The sequence below is a fragment of the Rattus norvegicus genome, chromosome 5, assembly GCF_021556685.1.
Source record: "Rattus norvegicus strain SHRSP/BbbUtx chromosome 5, alternate assembly SHRSP_T2T, whole genome shotgun sequence".
Lineage (NCBI taxonomy): Eukaryota > Metazoa > Chordata > Mammalia > Rodentia > Muridae > Rattus > Rattus norvegicus.
The window spans coordinates 120,878,421-120,904,125 of record NC_141538.1 but is presented as its reverse complement, the minus strand read 5'-3'; the positions used below and the strand labels follow the sequence as shown (position 1 = coordinate 120,904,125).

Here is a 25,705-nt window from a genome sequence, read left to right as displayed (position 1 = left end):
TGTCCCACCTCCTGTCTGCCCATGCCTCTGCTAAGCCACCTTTCTGGTGAACTGGGGGCTATCAAGAGCCTTTTTTTTTGCAGCATCCCACCCTACCTCTCTGAAGCCCAGGCAGCCCATCCCGCAGCCTGTCTGTCTACTGAGGCTGCTTACTGTCTTCTGGGAAGTGGGATTGATTTCTAATCTCAGGAGAAGTCTTTCCTTATTCCACACACTAAGTGGGGATACCAGCAGTTCCACCGGTGAGGAAAGATGGAAAGAGTTTCCACCCTGAAAGGCACAATCAGGTGGATAAACAAGAACCTGGGTGTCCCTGGCTCTGCTGATGTGCTTGGTCCCATGGCTTTCCCCTTCTTTCTCATGTGTGTCCATTCCTCTTAAATTTTAAAGGCACATGCAATATTTACGTGGCAGTGACTTTCAAAGGACCCTTCCAGATCGACTGTTCACATTTAGGAATTTTCTCAAAGGGATGCAAAGCCCTTTGTGCATCTTTCAGGAAAGGCAGTCGGTAAGACCAAAACAAACAACTTCGAAACCCAGAGCCAAATCTCTTATGCAGGAGAGAGATAGCATTCGTTTTGTTGCTTCTTTCCTGCTTCCCCAACACAGTCAAGTACTTGAGCCAGCCTTACTTCCTGGCTTGGTCCAGAAGAGCTTGTGAGCCATTTGTTGGCTAAATTCCAAATCCCATATTGGAGACATCCCCACACTGGGAAATTTCACAAGGAACATATCAAAACTTAGTCAGATGCAATGAAAACAACGTCTGCCCCCATCAAGTCCATGCTGATATCTCTCACATTTGTCTCTTTGATCATGGAGGGTAGAGAAGGGTTATTACTCTGGCCATGTCCTACATGTTCCTCCTGGCACTGGGTTACATCACTTTTAACTCTGACCTCTTCAAGCTTTCTGAGAAGCCAGGAGTGCCTCTGGCTACCCAGCATGGAGTGGCCAAGTGTACCCACCCACCGATCTTTACTTCCCACCTTTGTGTATGAATTGCTTTGCAAAAACTTTATGAGTTGGTGAGACCAGGTGGTTAGAGTCGGAAAACCTTCTAGTCACACTTTATACCCACAGGTTATTGAGCCCTTGATGACCATGATGTTTCATCTGTTTTTTTTTTGGGGGGGGGGGGGTGCGTGGTCTAGGTTTCCATATTCATACAGCTGTGTCATAGTGTCTACTTTATGTAATGCCTATGAAGATCAAATGCCATGGAAATAGAAGTTCCTAGTATTAGCAATCACTCCTCCACAGACAGCTGAAAGGGACCCTCACGACAATGTCAGCAATCATGCATCTTCCTAGCCAGCTCCCGAGGGACCCCGTGAAAACAAGACGGGTCATCACTAGCTGCCCAGAGGTTACACATTGTCTGTCGCATGTCCTCTTTCGAATGTGACAGGACCTGATCAAAAAGTCCCATTTCCCTTCCCCCACTCATTCTTCCCTTACTGCCTCCCAACCCTCCAGGCAGCCTCTGTCCCCTTCCCTTTTAATAAATCTCCCACTTGAGACCTGTTGCATGGTGTGATTTTGTGGGGATTCACCACCTACTTCCATCACTCAGGATATACGCTTTCGTAATTTGTATCAATCAGTATATACTAACATTTTCTGTTTAGTTTGAAAAAACTGCTAATTCAGAGATTTCTGCTTCTTAGGGACTGTGTGTCACAAGCAAGCTTCCACTAAGAATGCAGTTAAGGTAATGAGCAAAGCTAATCTACAAAATGGGTATATTTATTTTCTGATTAGAAGTCACTTTCCCATAGATTCCAGCACAGTAGTCAGGACTGTGTCCCCAGGACAGTGGCTACTTCATGCTGTGCCCATTGCAACCAACTAGCTGAGTGACACAGAAATGATAGGAGAGAAACTCGCAGAACAATGGCTGTTGCATGGGAATCTTCATATATAAAAGTACTTGCAAAGCCCGCCATTCCTCTGAGAATGTGCACCAATACCAGCCCCCTGTCTTTCCTTCAGTCTTGTAGTGGTATTAAGCAAAAACGGAATATGCCATAACATTAAATACTATAAGTCATGCAAACCAGCAGCCAGAATCCGGGATTTCAAAAGCATCAAACCTTGATTCTCACCTGAGTCTACATGACATGAACTGACCTCTAAGGCATTAAACTTACTTTTTCTTTTAAAAGTCAGTGGTAGAACTAGCTGAGACTCCTACCTTTGCAGGATATAGAGACTGAAGTGGCCACCTCCTGTAGCCAGGCAGGACATCCAGAAGAAGGGAGGGGAAATCAACCCAACCATAAAACCTTTAACCTGAAATTCGCCCTGCCTATAAGATGTGCAGGAACAAGGGATGGAGCAGAGACTGAGGGATGGCCAGCTTGATTGCCCCAACTTGAGAACCATCCCACGTGGGAGAGTCAACTCCTGACACTATTCATGACACTCTGCTCTGCTGGCAGACAGGAGCCAAGCATGACCGGCTCCTGAAAGACTCTGTGCAGCATCAGATGGAAACTCAGACACCCACAGCCGAACATCAGACAGAGCTCAGGGAGTCCTGTGGAAAAGTCGGGGATAGAATTGAACAAACCAGAGGGGTCAAGGACCCCACAAGAAAAACTACAGAATCTACTAATCTGGGCCCGTGGGGGATTGCAGAGACCGAACCACCAACCAAAGATCACGCAGAGGCTGGACCTAGGTCCTACACAGTCATAGCCTGGTCTTCGTGTGGGTCGCCTAACAATTGGAACAGAAGCTGTCTCTCACTCTGTTGCCTGCCATTGGCTTCACTTCCCCTAACAGGACTGCCTGATGGGCATCAGTGGGAGAGGGTGCGCCTAGTCCTGCTGCCAATGGATCCCAGAACAGGGTGGTACCCAAGCGGGGAGGCCTCCGCTTCTCCCCAGAGAGTAACTTGGGGAGGGATTTGTAAGGGTGGGACTGGGAGGACAGGAGGGAGAGGAGCTGCCATCAGGATGTAAAAGTGAGTAAATAAATAGATTAATGAAAAAAGTAATGAAAAATACTTTAAATAAGGGGGGGAAAGAACTAAAAAAAATAAGTAGTAGAAATTTACACTTAACTAGTGAGCAGTGGTTTGCCTTAAGAAACAACGTTTGAAAGTGAATTTTTCACATTTAAAGAACACGAAAACTAACAGATATGGCTTCACAACTACAAATGTATTTTGAAGGCTTTTTAAAAAAATTATAATACAAAGCAAAATAAAATAATTAATATGAGAATGTGATGTTCTCCATAATTCTATTATAATTAATAAGACAGATTAATTTGAGTGTGAAGGCATTGGTTTTCCTAAAAGTTTATCATCAAGGTCAAAAGAATAATGTGGTCCCTAACAGAGAGAGGAGTTCAATAATGGTTGCACGCGCAGTCCTCTGGAGTTGGAAGAAGACGAAAAGCTAAGCATTGGGAAGCAAGACCTCTACACTGTTGAGATGAGTCTCTGCAGAAGGGCCTGGGACTGAGACGTTGGCCTTCCTGAGAGGGAGTACTTTTGGACCACAGTGCAGGATCTAGAATAGCAGCTGCATTCAGAGCAAAGCCAGCGATCCTGGGATGCTCACCAGGACTCCGAGCAGCCTGCATGTTGAAAGATGTGCTGGAAAAGCAACAAGAAGTGGGGTGGAATCTATCAAGACGGGGGAGGCTCAGGTGGACTACCATAGAACAACTTCAAAGAGGACCAGGAGGAAAACATTTCTCTTAAAAAGTGCTTTAAGCAAAGGGAAATGGATTTAAATTAAGCATTAAAAAGATTTCTCAAAAAAATAGTAAAAAGTACATGACATATAATTTACCGTCTTAATCATTCAAAATTATACAGTATAGTGTAACAGATTTCTATATTCACTCCATGTACCATAAAACAGGCACATTTGTAAACACTGTTAGAACTCTCTTTTCTTTCACTATGTATGGTTAAAGGGGCATGGAATTCCCTTCTTTGAATTGGAAAGCCAGCTCACTCTGAGCCCTGTGGGCCTGGCAGAGAGCCCTTCTGGCCAGTTGGCTCCAGTGTAGGGCTGTGGTCTGGCTTTCCCTACACTCCTGAGTTGCCCCTGGCAAAGGCAGAGTTACAGGGTCCTTCTCTGTGTTTGTTGAGCTCTGCCTGTGTCTCTCCTCTGGTTTTAAGTGGAAGGGTCGGAGCAGTTCGCTCTTCCCCGACCCATGCCACCCATCTTACCTTGGGCTTGTATGCATTCAGCATGGACATCTCTACGTTCTGTCCTCTGACAGGTTTTGGCTGCCTCTGGACGGGTGGTGACGGGGACTTCTGGTTATTTCGGCACACACAGATGAAGAAGAAGAGGAAGGCAATAGCCAGGGGAATGGCCACACTTGGCACCAGAATATACAGGATTTCCATTTTATTCTTCTCTTTGGAATCTTTGGAATCTGGGTTCAGGGGGAAAAAGGCAAATGTTATACTGGTTAAAACAAAAATGTATAATATTACATTGCAAAGTTTAAACAATTTCTTCAAATTCACCGTGAGAGAAAAAGAATCTAATACTTATTATGATTTGTTTCTATCAAACCCTCGACATAGTTTACTGAAGTTTAAAAGTTTAAAGTTCAAAATGTGTGAAAATCGCAGAGGGACATTATGAAGGTTCTGGGTGTGTGAGGGGACCTCTGATGTTGCCCTTCTCTAGCAGCTGACCTGCATTTCTCTCACACCTTAGAAGTTAAATGACACGTGAACTTACTGTGTATATGTGTATATACTGTGTATATGAAGCCTTAAATGCAGACCATAGGACTCTTCTTCATTGGCTGTCAGCCCAGATCAACCACCACAGAGTGGTGCTCCTGAGTTTCAAGGTGCCCCTGCCTTGAATATTAGGGCCCACCCTGAATTTTCCAGGATCAACATGACTGGAGAATCCTGGTTCCCGCCTAGAAAGACACAGCCTTGAGAATGTGAGGGCCTGTAAGCAGGCTGGATTCAGTGTCTGGCAAGCTGAGCAACTGAAGGCAATCATTTGGCAATCTGCGTCTCACTTTCTCTCATCTAGAAGGGAAGTGAGTGTTCTGGAGGGTGTCTACAAGTCTCTCCAACACAGAAGTGCTGTATAACTTGACACTTTTTGAAACCCCAGAATTTGTCTTGAATAATGGTTTCATATGAACCCAGTAACTGCAAGTGCTAACACTTTGAAGTATATTTTTGAAATCTTATATATCCATTTTACTATTACTTGGCAAAGAATTTAATATATATATGTATATATATATACATGAGGTATGCCTTTCATTTTATTAATTTTAGCCTGACCAGTAAAGCCAAAAGCCTTGGGGATATGTCATCATTAATGAATTATTTGTCTGGTAAAATAAACACACGAGTTATGGGATGGTAATTAGAGGGGTTATGATAATGACACACCCTGGCCACCAAGATCAGCTGCTTTTCTTTAGCAAAACCCAAAGTGTGAACATTCTGACTGACGCAAAATTCAGAGAAGCTTATTTACTCTACGGAAGAATCAACATGCTTCCCTTCAACTATCTGTCCGCTCCTTCAACAAATGTGAGCCACTGTGCGCCAAGAGCTCGGCTTGAAACTGGGAGTGCAGAATGAATTACATGCCCTCTGTGCTTAAGAATCTCACAATCTTATAAGTAAACAGGGACGCTGTTATTAGAATATGTTGTTGTAATTGCAGATGCAGAAGTATAAATAAAATGACAATGGGACCCCAAGAGGGTGCCTTTAAACAAAGAGGTCTCTAGGCACACGTAAGTGGAAATAGTCTTTACTTTTCCACTTCCCTTGAGACCCTTTCTGTGAGATACCACAATACTGGGCCTTCTTTTCAAATATATTTCGCATGTAACCTCAGGAATGAGGCTCTTAAACTAGAATTTGAGGACATTCAGTTTGTGTTAACACTCATGAAGGCTTGGGGAAGGATATATATCTGGTTATTGAGCACAATAAAAAATAGCATTTTTACTATATTTATTTTTCTACTGTGTGCACAAGTCATGCTTCCTGTCACTATTACTATGAACTGGGGACTCTTCAAAATGAACTCATTTCTTGGTGACAACCAACTCCATGGGAAAAGCAACATGCACACCCCTACTTTTATAGTGAAGAATGCAAAGGCCAGAATAGCTAAGCTACTTGCTAACCCAAGGGCACACAGCTAGCCGGTCAGATGCCGGGTGCCTCCCAATAACTTTTGCTCCATGCCCTCAGATCTAGCGTGACCCTGTGCGACCAATGGTCGAGTGCTTGATTGTAGGCACCTGTGTTCTCATGGTGGCAGTCATGAGGCGAAACCGCAAGGTAGGGAGTGTGACATCAGAGCTCTAAGCTCCCCCACTTTCCACTGTGATGTGTAAATAGCAAAGCTGGGAACCGCTGTGGCTCATGCCAACACTATAATTTTCTCTAATAGTGATTGTGTTTGTATGTCTGGAGATATGTGAATGGAGAAATACACACCAGAGGGTCTAATGTGAGCATGTGTATACACACACTGTGTACACACAGGTTAGAGGCCATTTGGCAGAGTAAAGGAAGCATATATTTTAAAGTCCGGTACTTCTGAATACTGTCCTTGTCACCTTCTAGGTCAAGCTGAGCCAGCTTAGTCATGCGATGTATATGCTATGATATGTAAAACAAAACAAAAATAAAACTACAGAATTTATAGGTTGCTTTAAACATGTCATATGGAAAGTACCTGTTGCAACTCAAGAATTTTCCCTTAGAAACAAGGGGATCGTGGGATAAACATTTGGAGCTGGGAAGTCCAAATAACCTTAAGCATGAATCACCCTCTCTGATCTCCACCTCTTCCTGTATTAAGCAGGTATAATAATAGCTCGTCTTCCAATCTTATTTGGTTCACGTGAGACTCAAATGGGATCAGGTTCATGAAAGAGCCCTGGATAATTGAAAATTGCTATTCGGTTGTTGGACGCTGTATTATTAACATTATAGAATTTCTCTGTGTGAGCGGGTGATCCCTGCTGTTATTCTTAGATTTTCTGTGAAATCGTTATGAGCGTAACGATTACAAAAGGAACGAGGCTAATTTACTACTAATGTAATGCTAGTTATTTCTCCAGCCCAGAGTTTTAGCAACAAGAGAAAGTGGAGTCTCACCTGTCTGCCAACAATGGAATCTATTCTACATTCATTCTCTATCAGATTAGGCACGGAAGGAAGGCCTTTTATTGTAAATGGGCGGTCTGGGAAAAATGCTCCTGTGCGTCTGCTGGAGAATAAACTTCAAGAGGCTAAATCCTTTTAACACAGCCAGACTTGGCTCCTCTGCTTACACAGAGGATTCATGGAGCACAGCAGGCAGAGTCTTCTTGCCAAGTCCAAGAGTCCCAAGGGACAATAGGTGGTCACGTTAGGAGAGATGGAGGACAGGTTCAGAGTGTGTGCTTGTGTGTGTGTGTGTGTGTGTGTGTGTGTGTGTGTGTGTGTGTGTGTGTATGTGTGTGTGTGTTTGGTGTATTTGTACCACAGCATGCCTTTGGAGTCAGAGAATGGAGAAAATTGGTCCTTTCCTTAAACCTTGTGGGTCCTGGTACTCAAACTCAGGTCTTCAGGCTCGATGGTAAGTGCCTTTCCCTCTGATCCATTTCTCCTGGCCCCGATGGCTGTTACAATTTAAGCGGTTCCACTTCTCATCTTAACCTGGCTCTTTAGCATGACTTTAATTTACACATTGATACCTTGAAGCTGAGAAAGGATAAATGTACAAAAGCTAGACAGCAACAGGGTCCTCTGCTGCCAACACTGCCATGCTTCTTAAATTAAGACACAGTGACCCACAGTATCAGACGGGAATGATGGTCATCATTTGGATTCCAAGGTTCCCTATCCATGAGGATTCCCACCTGTGGGGATCATACTAGACACAAACATACACAGCACAGTGGAACGAAGGCCACTGTTCTTACTTTTCACTTGAAAAGGTATTAGACATCTCAAATGCACTGCAGAGAAACTGGCTAGAAATTAGAGTGGTGGAGATTTTTAAAACTTTAGGATAACTTTAAAAATTACATGTACTTTTTACATCATGTTGAGTACTTGAGACTTTTGGAACCAGCCATGTAATCAAGACCACATGGTTAATTTTCTTTAAAACAAACAAACAAACAAACAAACAAACAAACAAACAACAACTTGGTATCACACACCTGACATTCCTACTTTACTTTTACAATGCCATTCAATACTTTGATCAGTAACTAAATATAATGGAGAAAATGCGTGTGTCCCCCCCACCTTTTTAACCCAGGTGCTTAAAGCAAGGCAAACATGATTTCTTATTTAAGAGGGACTTTTGTAAAGTGAAATTATCATCTGAAATATAACCTGTGAGTTAAAACAAAATGCACTGATTTTAAACAGCAAAGGTGGGAAGAAATTATCTAAGACCTTAGAATTCAAAGGACATCAAATGAGTCTTAACGGGTCATCTGAAAAAGTGTTTGCCACTTTACCACAGAAACAGGCATCACTACCATGGAGCTGTAAAGAATGGAATGAGTGGGTTTGCAACATAAAGATGGCTGCATTGGTGATATTTTAATGTAGGCCTAGGAGCCAAGGGTGAAGGAACCATAATTAGCTCTTCAGTTGGTGGGCATATCCAGCACTTAAGCCCCTGACTTGGGGCTAGAAAGACCCAGAACATAGTCTATTCTCAGATGAGTCCTGTGCTCAAAAGTGGAATCCCTCCTGTGAAGGACGAATAATGGCTCTGTGTAAGTCAACGTCTTAGTTAGACTAAGGGAATGCAGCCCATTTGAGAGCAGTCAGGGAAAATCTTAATAACTGGAATCTATATAGGCTTACTAAAGCTAAACTCAGGACTCCGTTCTCTCCTTCTGTAAAAAGGGAAAACAAACAAACAGACACAAAAACAACAATGGGGAAATCTTAGTCAGGAGATTTCCAAGTTTGAAGCCACATCGATGGAAGCTTACCACGTTTCAGCATATGGCTTAATGGAGATAAATGCATTCTCAGGCAAACGGCATCGAGAATATTTTCATTTTGCAAAACTGAAATGTCTACCCATTCCTTGCCCCAACTGCACCTTGGCAATCACCTTCCTACTTTTAATCACCTTCCTACTTTCTATTTTGACAAATTTGGCCATTTTCCATTCTCACATAGATGGGACCACACAGCATTTCGTGGCTGTCTTTGAATAATGTCCTCAGAGTTTATCATGTTGTACCGTTTGGTAGAATTACCTTCTTTTTAAAACTGAACAATATTCTATGGCGTGCATGTACCATGTTCCCTTAGTCTGTCTTGGGGTTTCAATTGCTGAGATAAAACAGTAGGGCCACAAGCAACTTGAGGAGGAAAGGGCTCATTTCACCTTACAGCCTGTAGATCCTCAATCCAGGGAAGCCAGGCAGGAGCTGATGCAGAGTCCATGGGAGAATACGGCTTACCTCCTTGCTCATGATTTACTCAGCCTACTTCTTACAGCACCTAGGGCCACTGGCCTATGGACGGCATCACCCACAGTGAGCTGGGCCCTTCCACATCAGTCATCAACTGTCAATCAAGAAAACACACTACAGGGCCAAACTAGCGAAACACTATTCATTCACAAGTATTTGGGCTCCTGTAGTGAACGTGGGTGTTTAAATACGTCTTTGAGATCCTGCCTTCAATTCTTTTGGATAAATACCTAAACATCAGACTGGTGGGTTATGTGAATACTGGCTGTACTTTGCAGAGAGACCTCTGTATCTTTTCTACACAGCAGCTGTTCAGTTTTGCATTTCTGCCAGGACTGCCCAGCAATTCTATTTTCCCCATTTTTCCCTCTCACACTTGTTACTGATTGTGGGTGGCGGGGTGATAAATAGTGACCATCTTAATAGGCACAAAGTTGTGACTCAATGACATTTCTATTTGTATTCGCTAATGAGAAGGGGCACTGAACACCTTGTCATATTTTTGTTAGCCATTTGTGGATCTTTGGAGAAAGGTATGTTTGAGTCCTTTGCTCACTGTCTTCCTGGGCTTTGAGTAGAAACATTGACTGGACTTTTAAAAGTTAAATCTTCTTCACTTTTGATAGACCTATTAGAGAGTAATAAATCTAGTCCATTCAAAGTCTGGCAACATATTTTACCAAAAATGGCTGATGCTAGCCATCCTTACAGGTGATAAGGAGGGGAGGGTGGTAGCAGCCCTGGGTGGATTTGTAATTTGCCGTATGCTTTTACCTAATACTGTTAAACAGCAAATTAAGATGAAGTTATAGAGGGCTACACTTTAGAGGAACTGCCTGTTTGCTTTATCAGTGACGATTTCCTGATCCCTCTTGAAACGTGCTGAGCCTAGGGACTAAAGCCATCCACTCAAATCATCAGTTGAAATTTATAGATAAATACTAGAATTTGCATTTTGGCTGAAGAAAGGCCTTGCTCATAGAATTTATGACTTACGAACTGCAAACAGTGATATAACTCATTCCCTTCCCCTTAAGGAATGTTAATACATTCCGTTGGCAAGTTCACGGTTCAGGTGGAGCATGCACAACATGATGAAATTGCCCTTAGAACATCATATACAGCCTTCCAGCCAGCCCCATTGCAGCTTCCACTGTCAACACTCAGATAGAACTAAGCACATCACGGACCGCTCTTGCTCACCATGGTTACAAAACACTACATGATGGCTTCTACTCTAAAGACATGCCTCCTATTTTGAGAGACGGAGAGACATGCAGAGGCGGAAGATGGGTAAGGGAAAGGACGAGCTATGTGTCTTTAAGACCGAAGAGAAAGCCAGGTTAGAATGAGACATTTCAATCTGTAGTGCCAAGGTGGGGCCAGGGACTGTGCATGTCTGGCGAGCACTCCAACCCTACCCAGCACCCTCAGCTTGCCAGCTTGGTTTCTGTGCTACAGAAGTAGACCTGGGAGTGCTAGGATCCACCCCATTTCAGAGTAGAACAAGTGCTCCGTCACTGGAGTTACCTGGCAGTGTTTACACAGAGGCCGGTGGGTCTCATGGTCCTCCCAAGGTTCTCTGATTTTATAAACTTGAGTCAACAGATCTTATCCAGGGCCCTACAAAACTCCTAACTCCAACAAATCAATGCCAAGTCAACGAATCCCGAGTCTCCCTGACACCACCAGATCCACTTTTAGTCTTTTTCTGTTCAGCCATGCAGAAGATGACGTCTGTGAGCACTATCAACGGGCATCCCTGATCTCTGGCTTCCACAGCTAGTTGGAGAGAATGGCAGCGGATGGATGCAGGGAAAACACCCAGGAGACATGTTTCTTTTTCCCCTGGCTCCATGTTCCTGATAATTGTTTAAGCAATTAGCCAAACTCCACTTGTCCATCTGTGCTATTTGTTTCCTGTCAAAAGCATGAGTAATAGCTACCATCTCAATAGCAAGCATCACTGTGGAGGGAGTATCAAGATTCTGTATCAAAAAGACTCAAGAAGAGGCTCAGGGTTTAGGAACATGGGCTGCTCTTCTAGAAGACTTGGGTTCAATTCCCAGCACCTACTGCCTGAAACTCCAATTCCAGGGAACCTGACACTCTCACACAGACATAAATGCAGGCAAAACTCCAATGCACAAAATAAAATAAAATAAAATAAAATAAAATAAAATAAAATAAAATACAGAGGCAATGAGTATTTCATATTGGCAAAGGTCCAAAGAGTTATGTTTTCCAAAGTTTATTTCAAGATCAGCTATACAATAGGTCAACAAGTGAGCACAGCATAGGCAGAGTTAAAAATCAACAGGGCCTGGAGAGTGGTTAAAAACGTGGAGTAGTGCAAAGGAGCTCAGTTTAGTCCCCAGCCCTGGTGTGGGTTGGCTCACAACCATTTGTAACTCTGCCCTCGGGGAATCTGATTCCTTCTCCTAGACTCCACGGGCACATGAACTCACACACTACATATGCAGATCCACAGGTTTACCCATAATTAAAAAAAATAAAGCTAGCATTTATTTTTACAGTGCATATAATAAAACTGGAACAATGCAGAAAAGAATAGCGTGACCTCTGTGCAAGGATGCCATGCAAATTTGTGAAGCATTAAATATTCAAAACCAACACCAACACCTAACAACAACAACAACCTGGCCTTAAACTAAGCCACCATCGTCACTAGCAACACCAAAGCCCACATTATTTTGTGGCTGAAAATATAACATAGGTGAGCAGTTTGTTTGGGGTCACTAATATTTATTTCTTTGTTAAAAATACATAGGGACTAGGAACTAAAGTACATTTTAGAAATCTACAGCACTAAAATAGCTCTTCTAGAAAGCCACAGACTACAAAAGATTTGTCTCCATTCCTCGCCACCATCCAGCGCACTGTAATGTTCAATTTTGGTTTAAAGAAATGGTCGAATGACAAATTGCCTCGCAACAGGTCTTCTATGAAATACAGGAGAAGGCTGCTGACAGAGTGAGTTAAAAACTGCAGTGTTCGCAATCTGGAAAACATCTGCCCTGCCTAGAGTGGTAAACTACCCCACTGTCAGAAACAGCCTGTGACAAAGCAGAACCCAAGGGGGGAGTTTGTGAGGTTGATGGGACAAGTCAAGGCTACTCAAGTACAGAACCCAACATCTTGCCCTTTGGCAAACTGTTGCAAGCCAAGGGGCTAAAAGGAAAGGCGAAGGCAATGGGCCAGGTACAACCACTTCAAATGCAGCCCCTTGGCTTACTGCTTTTCTCACAGTGGGCGCTGACGAAAGCTGGACTGCTGCTTAGGATCCCAGCTTGGTAGGAGCAAGACCTTTACATAAGGAGAAACAGATAACACCTGGCAGGTTTGATGCAGTCAAAGAGAGGGTAGGGGTTTGAACATGTAAACACCAACACAGGCAGAGTTCTGCCTCCCCATACATGGTTCCCCCAAACGGCAAGCTTCTACCCACCTCAGCCATTAGAGGGCAGAACCAGTGGAGAATGGAGAAAGGGAGCAAACAGCTACAGGGAAAAGTTAGAGCTTTCTGAAGGGCTCTCCAAGAGTAGCCCGGACTAATCTACTCCAGAGTTGAGCAGAAACGCTGCAAACTGACTCAGTGAAGCTATGCCCAGGTGCGGGTTGGAAAGAACATTGACACAATGTTTCCTTTTCAGTTTTGTTTCTCATTAGTTTCTGCATCACCAGGGGCTCATGGCCTGGAAGGTAGCCAGGGAATAGAGGTGAGACACAAGCAGTGAAGCTCTGTAGGCAGGATCTGTAGCGTAAGACCAGCTCTGAAAGCTGGACGTATCAGGAGACTAGAAATGGGATACAGTAGGGAAAGGGAAAATGTCAATGTCATTACACATTACAACTATAGGTTCATTCTCACATCCTTGGAGTTGTGAATAAAGAAACGAATGGACGGTATCCCAAAGGCACAGGGATCAGGATGGTGAAAGAGCAAAGGAAATGGTAAGGGAATGGCCACCCCTCCAAAGGAAGCCTGAGTTTGCTCTTGAAACAGGTTTGGCATGGCAGACAGAGGGCAGGAGCTGTCCAGTGACCTGTTTTACCTTAGGAAAACAAATATCTCCTTAGTCTCTTCATCATTAAAATGAAGATAATCTCTTATCTTGTAGTTACTAAGAGAATGAAATTAACCAATACAACATAATTTCTTCAGTACCAATTGAGTCTGAAGCCAGACACTGGTGTATGAATTTAACGAGGCATTCACATGTAGCAGTCATCGTGATGATACCAAGCACAAACCATTAGTTTGCAAATTGTAAAGACGGCAGACATGGTGACGGGGCCTAGCTAACAGGGGTCAATGCGATTCTACCCTTCTAATTTGATTCTCTTACTAGATTATACTGTTTCCTTAGGGCCTGGTCAATCTAACCCATTCACAGTTGGAATCACAGAAGCTCAACGCAGACTGGTGTCAGTGAGGGACTGGCTTTCTAATGTCTGGGACATGAATGACAGACAGGGAGCATGAGAGGTTAGGTCTTATCATTCATCCTTGAAAGAGAAAAAGCCTCCTGTAGAAATTCTCCATGTATTCTAATGCTGAGAAAATGCTCCTAATCCCGCCAAGGCAAATCTCTGAATTCTAAATAGCTGTATCAGGCTGAACTTGATTTTATATTCTATTCTATTATTTTATATTCTATTCTGTGAAAATGCACAGGTGAATCTACCCTTAACAAACTGCGAGTGTTGGTATTTTAGAAAGTTGCAACAAACGCCCACATTTTCTGCTTAAACTTACGCTATTTCTTTTAGACTTAGTTGAAACTGAAACAAAAATGTTCAGTTGGAAAACGAGAAATCCCATGATGATTTTGAAATTTCCTTAATGTTGACCAAACTAGAGAATGCAAGAACATTCCCTTGAAATTCTATCCTATTTGAGACATGGAAGGAAAATGACTCATTTCCAATCTGCCCCACACCATAGAGCTCATTGAAAGATAAAGAATCATTATAAATTTCTTACACTTATATGTGTGTGCACACGTGTGTGCACATGTGTATGCATATGTACATACCATGGCATGTATGTGGAGGTCAGAGCACAACTTGCAGAAGTCTTTCCACCATGTGGGTCCCAGGAATGGAACCTGGTTGCAAGATCTTGTCAGTCCAAGAGTTCTTGAGCTGTCTGTCTGTCTGTCTATCAACCATCATCTCTCTCTACATATGCTCACATACGTGAGTATAATCATACATATAGTCACAGAACTTAGAAGACTGACTGTAGGTAAGACATGGTTTTACTTTTTAGCTATGTGACCTTGAACGAAGTATTTAACATCTTGGAATCTCAATGTGTGTGTGTGTGTGTGTGTGTGTGTGTGTGTGTGTGTGTGTGTGTGTGTGTGTATTTTTAATGTCCTTACTCAGAGAATATAGAATTACTTGTTCTGAGGTGATGGATATAAACTCCCAGTTTTTGGCTAATTCTAAGGACAATAAATGGCTAGTATATTACTACTGCATATTGTCATTCTGTAGTCTATAATTATATAGTATAGAAAAAAGGTTCTTTACTCTGCCACTGGCATTATTAGCATCATTCTTTATGTGGCTATTCTGGATATCTTAGTGTACCTCATATATGTCAGTACCCCATCTTCTACTCCCACGATCACAGTGATAACCAAAATGTCTGCAGTCATTGCCAAGTGTTCTCTGGGTGGCAAATTTGCCCCTGGTTGAGAAACACTGGTGTAGAACAAAGAACAATGGTCCCAGAGGAGGGAGACTGGGCTTCTGTTAATTGGTGAACTTGGGTGGGTCCTATCCCTGCTCTGAGCTTTGGTTTCTCAAACAGTAAATTAGGACTGGAGTGTCGTGGGTAGCCCAGCCCATCAGCAGTGCCTGACTAACATGCCTGAGGCTTTAGGTTGAGTGCTGAGCACCAAGAGAGGAAAGGAGACAGAGTGGGAGGAAATAGTGTTGGAGAATTCTCATTTATCTTTTATGGTTTTTACAAGGATGTAAGAAAAACATTTGGGGTTCTCCCTAGCTGTTACAAAAGTAGGGTTCCCTTGTAATCACTCTGTTAGGGTGGACCTGCTCAAGGGCTTATGAGAAGCCTTGATGTTTGCTGGCTTTCTTCTGACTTCCAGGCTAGGGAGCCACTGCACCTTAGCCGCTCTCCAGTCACGTGACAAAGATTCTCTGTTCCTTTAATGGGTGCATATGAGGCTGAGATTGAGATGTTCTTTCAAAATAGACAAAAGAACTTTAAAAAATCCTAGGTGGCAGAAACTATCTCACCTCTATATATTTAACGTTCACCTAAATTTTCAGCTCTTGGGCATGAACTAACTAGTCTCAGGAATTGTGACTAGGCTGTCTGCAAACTGACATCAAGAAAGAAATACACTATGTCCTTCCAGCCTCACTGACTGATATCACGAAATGGTGAGTTATCACGACAGTGCTCTTCCTTAGCAAAGTCTAGAACCTGCACAATAGAGTCCAGAGACTGAGCCTACTGTGGTTCTCGCATATTTGTAAAATTGTACTTGGTATAAGACTTCTAGATAAGGGCCAGAGGAGTGTCTGTCAGAAGAACACAACCTTGAGTTTGGTCAGAGCTGCAAGCCAGAGATGAGGGCTTCAGGTTCACCTCTGTTAGTGTCTGGCTGTTAAGTTCTAGACAAGTCCTTTGACCTTTCTGAACCTTAGCAACATGTACCAAAACCATTTTCTCCATATCATGACTATGGACTTTAAATGGAGATGAAGTCCTACTATGTGCATCCTGAAGGCACATAGTAGGTGCTCTACAGATAAAAGCAACCTGAGATATCCTAACAGCACTTGAGTCCTTAGATAATATTATAAATGAATCTTCCAGTTTGGGGGCCAGTGACTTTCTGAACAGCCTCAGCCACGGCTGATTGTGCATGCTTGGAAACTCCCAACGCTCAGAAGATGAGGCAGGGAAGTTTTTGAGTTCAAAGGCAACCTGAACTACATAACAAGACCATGTCTCGAAAACAGAAAGTAGGGCTGGAGAGATGGCTCAGCGGTTAAGAGCACTAACTGTTCTCCCAGAGGTCCTGAGTTCAATTCCCAGCAACCACATGGTGGCTCACAACCATCTGTAATGGGATATGATCCCCTCTTCTGGTGTGTCTGAGGACAGGTACAGTGTACTCATATAAATAAAATAAAATAAATAAACCTTTAAAAAAACAGAAACTAATTTATCTAAAGGGTAAGGCATTAATTATTCAGATAGAACGAATAATGTCTTTCCTATTAGTATTTGGTTCAGGTCCCACCAAAGTTCTTTTTCTGTGATTTTCATCCTCTATGGAAAAAGCTGACTAAGCTCTGGAGTCACCCTTGAGTTTTCTCTTGTCCTCCACATCTGACCAACCAGTGACCCTGATATTACCAGTTTCTAGACACACTTTCAACCTACCCACATGTCACTGCCTCCTCCACCTCTCTTCCTCCGAAAGTTGTCTGTTTCAGCACATTGAGCTGTCAGCCTTCTGCTCAGAAGAACTCATTGCTTGCCCATGAGCCCAGCATCAGGCTACCATCCCACAATGCCTCTATTTCACTAGCTCTCAAGACTATTACCTTTGGGACCTCATCTATTCCTCTTTGCTCTGGGTCCCACTCCTCTTCCTTTCCAGATGTGCTAGGCATCTCTCAGGGCCCTGCCCATCCTCACTCCCTGATAAGCATGTAGTAAGTTTACGGCTAACGCCTCTGAGGAATGGCTTGCAGTATCATCCGTTCAGACACCCAGCTCCTTGGGACTATGTTCTCTGTTTTCTGTTTTCTGTGACTGCCTGTTTTGTTCAGTCCCACTCGAGCTGTGGCTCTGGCTTTCTCAGCAGTGGCATCCCAGCTCCCTAACTGTGCTGGAAGCCCAATCTATCAGTGCATGGAGCACAAAGTTGAATCAGTTCCAAAGTAGCTCCAAGCTCTAAGGTTTTCTCATCAGCATTTCCACCCTCTCTTATACTTTATAATCATCCAGTAGATGTGGACAAAGTGACAGCAACTCCATTTTCCTTCCGGACATCCATGCTCTTCTGCACTGTTAGTGGCCAAAACAAAGATCACAATTTAGTAGAGTGCCCTGGGTCACTGAGCAATGACTACAGATTCATCCTGCTTCCTGGGTGATTTCAGTGAGACAGACCGTTTCCTCACTGCTTCCAACAGACCCGCGTGCCAAGGCAGTCGCTGTGTCTATGGACTTCCTGGGGAAAAGGCTCTTTTCTCCAGGAATGACTGTGATTGGCTCTCTGACCCCGTGCCTCTGGGGAGCTGGCACTACACACCACAGAGCACTGCTGTGCAATGACTTCAGGGGTTCCTTGAGAGTGGCACTGGTGCCTGTGAGGACCTGTATGTACAGACAGCTAGGCTTATGTACGATGGAGACAGTTTCTGCTCGAGAGACCATGATCGATAGAATTCATCCTCCTAGGCCTTCTACATGGGGACCTGGATATTTGAAAGGTGACTGAATACATTAGAGCCAATAACTTTTATTTACCACATGCCGGGATGTCGCACAGGTCAGACTTAAAGTTTTCATCCAAGGTAAAGCACCAGGGAGCTTCCTTCTGGTTGCCAGGGTTGCGGCAGTAGGAGTGGCCTCCGTTGAGCTCCGGAAAGCGCAGGGCAGTGAAGCTGTGTGTGTGTGGGTACTGAGAATTCCAAGGTTGGCACTGGCGTCCTGACTTGGTCACACTGACAGTTCCCCGGTAGTCTACACCTGTGCTGTTGTAGCATTTGTGATCTGAAAAACACGAAAGAAAAGCCCAGACTGCTAGTAAGAAACAGAAGGGGAATTGTCCTCCATAGCAAGTTTGGCTGTGGGGAGGGGCGGGCTAAAGACCTTGGTCTTCCTGATTGTAGGTCAGTGGGGGGAGTGTACTGGGCTTGGACTCAGGGTCTGTCTAACGCTCACATTCCTGAGAGGATTTAAAGCTTATGCTTCAGGAATGAAATGACCCTCTGCAGTGTTATTAACTTGGAAATACAGGAAGAAATGGGATTGGGGAGGCAGCTGGGGCACAGGAGTGATTTCTCATGGTTCAGGAGTTAGTGCTTCAAGGAAGATTCAAGGCAAACTTTTTCTTCCATTCAGACTGGGGGTGGGTGATCTTAGAAAGTCAAGAGATACTTATGGGAAGTCTACCTGGGGCAGTCTGTGTTTTAAGTAGGAGTAGGGCTGTTTGTACTGATGGCCTGGGCTGCCAGTGAGGAAGCAGGCTCTCTTCTATGGCCCTTCAGCTGGTCACAGGGTAAGAAATAAACGCTATACAGTAACTACAAAGTGGCATTAACTACCAAAGAAAATTAATTCTAGATGTAAGACAAACAGGCAGAGGGACAGCCTACTGTCTGAAGTGGGGACAGGACAGGAGATGGGGACTCACGTGCATGTGTATTTTTCAAGTGTGGTCCAGCATATATAACATAAAAATGAGCACACCTCATACCTCCACAGGGTTGTACAGACTCACGCTTTCTACAACTGTTATCTCCAAGTGAGCTCCACAACCCTCAGGCTGTCTCTCCCACCACTGCAGCCTCAGAACCTCATTTGCTCCATGTCTCAGTGAATCTGTCTTCTAGACACTTCATATAGCTGGGATCACGTAGTGGTCCCTTGTGTTAGCATTACATTTTCAAGTTTCACACAGGTGTGGCATGTGTCTGCATTTCCTCCCTCTCGCAGATGGTATTTCAATACATGGACATACCGTCGTTTATTTTATTAAAAAGACAGTTATTTTGGGACAAGGTCTCTACTCTCTCAGACTGGTCCTGAGGGAAGGATGGCTTTGAACTGATGATCGTCATGGCGCCATCTTGAGTGCTAGGACTACAGACATACATCACTCAGTTTATGTAATTCTGGAAATGAACCCAGGGCTCTGGGCTCCTTTTGTAGATATTTCTATCACAAACATTGATAAAAACAAATTTATTTTGATTTTTATGCATTTGTGGGTTTTGCCTGTCTGTATATGTGTGCGTTGCATTCATGCTGGTGCCTATGGATCCAGAAGAGGTCATTGGATCTCCCAGAATTGGACTTAAGGACAGTTGTGAGCTGCGGGGTGGGTGCTGGGAGCTAACCCTGGGTCCTCTGCAGAGCACCAAGTGCTGCTCCCTGCTGATAATCTCTCTCCAGCCTGCACTGTGAACATTTTTTACATGAATTTCCATTTGAAGCTCTGTTTCTAATTCTTCCAATTATGCGTTCAGGAGTGGAATTGCTGGGCCATTTAGTAATTCTGTGTTTAAGTTATTAAAAAACCAGATCCTGTCTTTACTTTATTTTATTTATCTATTTATTTTTGTCTTCATGAAGCTTCTTTGAGGCGGTTCTCTCTAATCTACTGCAGACCGCTCAGACATGGTATTCGGCTCACCGGAAGGTCAGTGGTCAGCAGCTGCCGTTGCTGCCCCAGTATGAACTGTTACCGTGTGTCAGCGCCAGACCCACCACTTACTTTTGTTTATAGGATCCGCCATGGGGATGCCAATCCGAATGCAGTTTGCAGCTTCTGGGCTCTCCGGCTGAGGGAGATCCTCACAGTTTGGCAACTTCAGCCTCATCAGAATCATGGGATTCGATCTGGCAAAAATGTACTCTGTGTGACACAGGACATTTTCTAGCACTTCACATTCATCCCGACACAGGTCTCGGGGCTTTGGGACAGATGAGGTTTCGTCACAGTATGGGAAGGCGTAGTGGCACAGGGAAGGGATGGCGAACTGAGAGCACTTATCAGATAAATGGCTGGAGGTGCCAATCATGGTGAAGGCAGCTGAAAAACAAACAGAGCGATTAACTCCCAGGGGCCAGGGTTTATCTCTGCCGTGATCCAGTCAACAGACACCAGGGAGAAACCCACTGCGGGGAATCTGCTGCGCTGAAGCCCACGAGGCCAAGGGAGGGAGATTCATTTCAGATGTCTAAGCAGCTCACTTTCACTGGCTTGAGAAAATCATTTTGACTACAAAGTTAGAAAAACAGGATTGAATTACATATGTACCATTTCCTAATAAAAAGAATTAATTGGGTTAAAGTACAATATATTTTTCTTTGTTCCACTCTCTCTACAGAGAGAGTGTTTCACCCTGTACTTTTTTTTTTTAAATTAATTTTCTGAGGCCCTATGACATCTGACAGTCCAAGGTCAAGCTTGTTTCAGGCAGGGGTGAGGGGGAACACTACGCTGTCAGACGGCAAGAGTTGCCTGGTGGCTTTGGACTATTTGCTTCAGTTCATCGTGGCTTGAATACTTTCTAGTCCATCTTTGGAAAATGAGGCAATGCACCAGAAGGCCACAATTCAATTGTCCCAGTGTGCATCCCGAGATCTTGGGGTGTGTTAGCCTAACCTCACACTGTACAGGGCATTGTCCCCGTATGCACTGCAGGATCACGGGGTCTGTTAGCCTAACCTCACACCGCAGGGCACCTATACCAAAAAGCACCAGCCCTCTGGGCCCCCGGAGGCTGGTTACGCTGTTTCACAAAGTGCATTCCTTGGAACATTAAGCCGACAGCATATTAAGGGCTTCTGAGAAGGGCCACAGAGGCTAACAAGTCTGGGAAACATTGGATCAACAAAACGAAATGAGTTATTTTTCAAAAACAAAAGGGAACTATAACACTTTCCAGCAAGCTGATGCCCACTGAACATGTCCAAGAGAGGGCTATTATACATTGTTTACCAAATATTTATATCAGAACGCCATTTATTCCATGTGTATCCTTATTTTAAAGTGTGTCCAAATGCTCTTGTACTGGGTGGAAACCTTGGGCCCAGTGTCTCCTCTTTATCCAGCCGGTGTCTACTCTTGTTCTCAAAATCCCTGAGGGCTTCAGCAAAAGCAACTCCACTTCCTGTCCTTGTTTTTGGTTCAACAGTTCCCCTCAGCTGCTTCTCAGTTCTGTCAAGTTACTCCGAGAACAGAGTTTCTGGCCCTTTCTCTCTCCCGTGTTTCTGTCATGGATTTGTCCTTATCTCTCTTAAAACCCTCAAGTAAAAAATTTGTGAAATGGTGCATGGTGGCCCGAAACGTCCCTCCCTCTTTATTAGGAGGTGTTTCTCGGTAGTGCTCATGGAGAACAGGAGCTTCCTGATGTCTCTGGAACAACAGCTCTTGGATGAATATTCTAGTCTGAGTATGTTGCTCCCTAGTTTATACCATACTGCTTCCAAATGCAAGCTCTACGAGGGTAGGTACACACCTGGCTCCTTTACACTCTCATATCCCCAAGTGTCCAGTCTGGTCCCAGCAAACTGAAAGCACTCAGTAATATTTATTGAGTGTTTGCACGAATGTGAGACTTCTCGAAGCTTCCTTTTCCTCCAAGACTAACCTCTAATAAATTATTTTAATGTAAATTCCAGAACACAGAGATCACATCTTATGCCTCTTTATGGTCCCACTCCCAACCCTAAGCTTAGCCTAATTCTCTGTCAGGAAAGAAGCCCAGAAAAAACTTCTGGCAAGAAAAAATAGTTAAGGAAGGCTAAGTATCATTTCTTTGATGTTACCTACCTGTGATCTGATTTTCTATTTCCCCCTGCATATGCAAAGACTCCATATACACAGTGCGGTTGCCAATAAATCGTGCACATGCAATGCCTCGGTATGGCTGACAGAATCCATCTTCTTCATACTCGTCTCTAAAAACAAAGCACACGGATTCTTAGCACAGAACTACCCCCACAACACACTATCCACTCTGGCTGCCCAATGCTTGAACTGGTCACAAGGGGGCGCAGTTGGGCGCCGTAAAATGAGGACTACATTTACAGAATCTTTTTTTTTTTTTTTTTTTTTTTTTTTTTTAAATTCAGTTCTCAAACATCCCTTAAAACATCTGTTGGTCACGTTGGTCAAATTTCCTACACCCCCAGAAAATCATCCTGATGCGCAAAATCATCCTTAAATATGGGAAAGAACTTTTATTTTTGCAGCTGGTAGTGGGCTGGAAGATGATGTAGCCCTGAGAGGGAAGAGGAAGCAAGCTGGAAATCTGGGCACATGCTCTGCAGTTTTTTGTTTTTGTTTTTTTCTAAGTGTGGATTATTTCTGCTCCATTTGCTACAAAGGCGTGCACACATTAGCCACAAGATCCACACCAACTGACATGTCAATTAGGAGATCCACAGGGTAGGAAACTGGTAGAGCTGGGAGGAAGGGAGGACAGTTGAGTCTCATGGCTCCTCACCGGGTAAGACTTGTTCTGCCTATCTACAAGAGGCCAGAGCAAGCCACAGAACAAAAGATTTGAGATCAGCCATTAAACCCAAGGAACTCCAGAGCAAACATCAATAAACACTTTATCTCTGTGACCCTTAAAACTTAAAAAAAATGAGAATTTTTCTGCTTTTAAATTATAATAATAAATAGACAATGGAAGTAGATTTTTATCTTGAAGACAGGGGACACCAGGCAATGACAAAAAAGCTGCAGTGACACAAGTCACAGGACAGGAGACCAGGATTCAAGATGGACATTCCACTCCCACCAAAGTCCTCAGTGGGGATGCACAAGACACAGAGGGTAGGGCCAGAGAGCGGGATAACAGATGTGAACTGCCCTGAAGACTGCCTGCTACATTTGTGAGTTCACCTTTACCCCAGTTCTTCTCCTCTGGCCAATGTCAATGCCCATTTCCACGTAAGCCTCTTTTGACTTCTAAGTTAGAAGACAGGGTACCAAAATGCTCTTCCTGCAGGCTGGCCCAGACTTGTGCATCATGGTCCTTGCCTTTAAAACAGAGGTTATAACTGACCTCTTTGCCCTATAGGTATAAGCTATATAACCCCATTAAATAATATAAATGTTTATTATTTGTTTGTATATTAATTTAGCAGGGCTGGAGATGGAAGTTGGGTCTCATACAAGCTAGGTAAGTAATTAGCACTGAGCTATGGCCCCAGACACAATGATTTTGTTTATGAGTAGTCTTAATATGTTGTCCAGCCACACTTTGAAGGTATAATAGTTCTACTGCAGTCTCTCAAGTGACTGGGAGCTACCATGGTGCTATAGAAGTCCCTTGAGACTGCAGAGAAGGTACATTACTGTCACTAACATTTAAGTGAACTTAGAGGACACTCATTCAAAAGGGAGACATTTGCTAAGTGCTTATTTTTCCTTTCTCCTTTATTGTTTTTCTTTTGTTTCTCGTTTCTCTCTTTGTTTCTTCTTTCTTTGTTTCTCCCCTCCCCTTCCCTCCCCTCCCCTCCCCTCCCTCCCTCCTTCCTTCCCTCCCTTCCTTCTTTCCTTCTTTCCTTCCTTCCTTCCTTTCAATATGGCTGTGAGCAGAGTTATGGAGCCTACCTACGGGTTTCCTATTCCTACAAGACTAGCAGGCTCAGGGTAGCTGCCAAATTAGTGAAAAACTATGAAACGGTTTCCTACACAGAGTCTCTAGATGAATCAGTTTGAAGTTGAAGATGAGTTGAACGTCTTAGGTTCGTCCTAAGATATTATGTATGATAAAGCCTTGGAAACTTCAAACACATGACCAATGAGCACACCATTTGCTTGACAAAAAGACCTGCAACTCTAGGGCTGCACAGTCCCTCATGAACCCCGCGTGTTTGCTTTCATAAATCCTACAGTAATGGTGAAGTCCTTTTTGGCTTAAACCTTACCTGGGTTGTAAAATTAACCCAACTTTTATTGGGTAACTAATACCATAAACCTATAGGGACAAAGAAGGCTCTGGATGACCTCGAGTTGCTTTCTGGAAACCCAAGTGTAGAGACCAGGGTCTGCCCGACCCACACCACCCCTGCTACCCCAGGCCTTGCTCTCCTGATCTCCCACATTAGTGGAGCAGGGATGTTTAAAGCATCGGTGTGAGAACAGTTTTCCCTCCCTGTGTTAAACTCTTAAGGCTCTCATTTATATCTCTTGGGAGGACAAAATCTTGGAGCTGCCCCCAGATATAAATCCCTAACCCACTACCCCCAGATATAAATCCCTAACCCACTGGGAGTTCCTATAGTTTATGAGTGAGGCTTATGCTAAACTTCTTACCACTTTTCAAGTTCAAGACTCCTGAAAAGACTGAATATTTCTTCTTTTACAAACTAAAGAGAGAGGCAACTCATTGGCTACCCATTTCCTATCGCCTGTTCACAGTCGCAGGTGTGCTGGATTTCTTTTTAATGCCCAGAACTTCTGCAATTTTGGTCAGTCTCTCTAGGACAGAGATTTTTTTTAAATCCCAAACCAAAAACAAGCAAGTGAGTGTGCAATGCGTCTGATCGACTTTCAGCCTTGACTGCATGCAACGCTTTCTGCAGGAACGCTCAAGATGCCTCAGCTGCTGTAGCTGCTACCTACAAGCTGGCCCATCTGAGCTCTACTGACCCTTGGAAGCCCCCTGTCCCACCATGCAGGAAGAAGAAGGAAGCTGATTTTACAATGTTGTCCTTTAACAACAGGAATATGGCGGTGTGCCTACCCACACACGTAGCACCACCACCCCACCACCACCACCACCACCACCACCACCACCACCACCACCACCAACAACAACAACAACATCTCGTCTGGAAGCTTTGAAAAGATCAGTGCATAGGGCTGGAGAGATGGCTCAGCAGTTAGTAGCACCGACTGCTCTTCCAGAGGAGCCTGGTTCAGTTCCCAGCATCCACATGGCAGCTCACAACCGTTTGTAAGTCCTTGTTCCAACACCCTCACACAGGTATACATACAGGCAAATCATCAACGCACATAAAATAAAGTTGAGAGAGAGAGAGAGAGAGAGAGAGAGAGAGAGAGAGAGAGAGAAGTTCAGTGCTTCCTAGTCTTTGGACCACACCTCCCACCTATGAGGTCAGACTGTCTGGGGCTGAGCCTCTAGGAACTACTTTGCTCCAAGTAACGCCACCCAGCTCCTCTCCTTCTTTATGGGGGGACCATTCCAGCTCAGGGAAGTTAAGTGATTCCCTGGGATATGCAAAGTTGGGAAGTGACAGCCAGGATTGAAACTGCACTTACAAGCCCAGGCCACTTTACTATGTTGTCAGGTATGTAACAGTTCTATGCCCAGGGACTTCGGGGAACTAAATCCATTCACAAGACTTTATAGCAAGTTTTCATTCTGTAGGAGGCCCTGCGTATTTCACACGCTTGTAAAATATATGTCAAGCCATTTAATAGACAGGATTGTGAAGAAT

The 25,705-nt window shown here is 43.9% G+C and overlaps 1 protein-coding gene and 1 non-coding gene across 2 annotated transcripts in view; one reads left to right on the top strand and one right to left on the bottom strand.

The window, feature by feature from the left end:
• The window catches only part of Ror1 (receptor tyrosine kinase-like orphan receptor 1), a 344,289-nt gene that overhangs the window by 10,018 nt on the left and 308,566 nt on the right, over positions 1-25,705 (bottom strand). The window contains 4 exon segments of the mRNA NM_001108671.1: positions 4,199-4,410; positions 18,023-18,268; positions 19,995-20,312; positions 22,059-22,186. Of these exon segments, the coding sequence (NP_001102141.1) occupies positions 4,199-4,410; positions 18,023-18,268; positions 19,995-20,312; positions 22,059-22,186 (904 nt within the window).
• Positions 11,996-12,102, top strand: Rnu6-233 (RNA, U6 small nuclear 233). Its single transcript, XR_015621491.1, has one exon. It is a non-coding gene; the product is annotated as a U6 spliceosomal RNA (small nuclear RNA).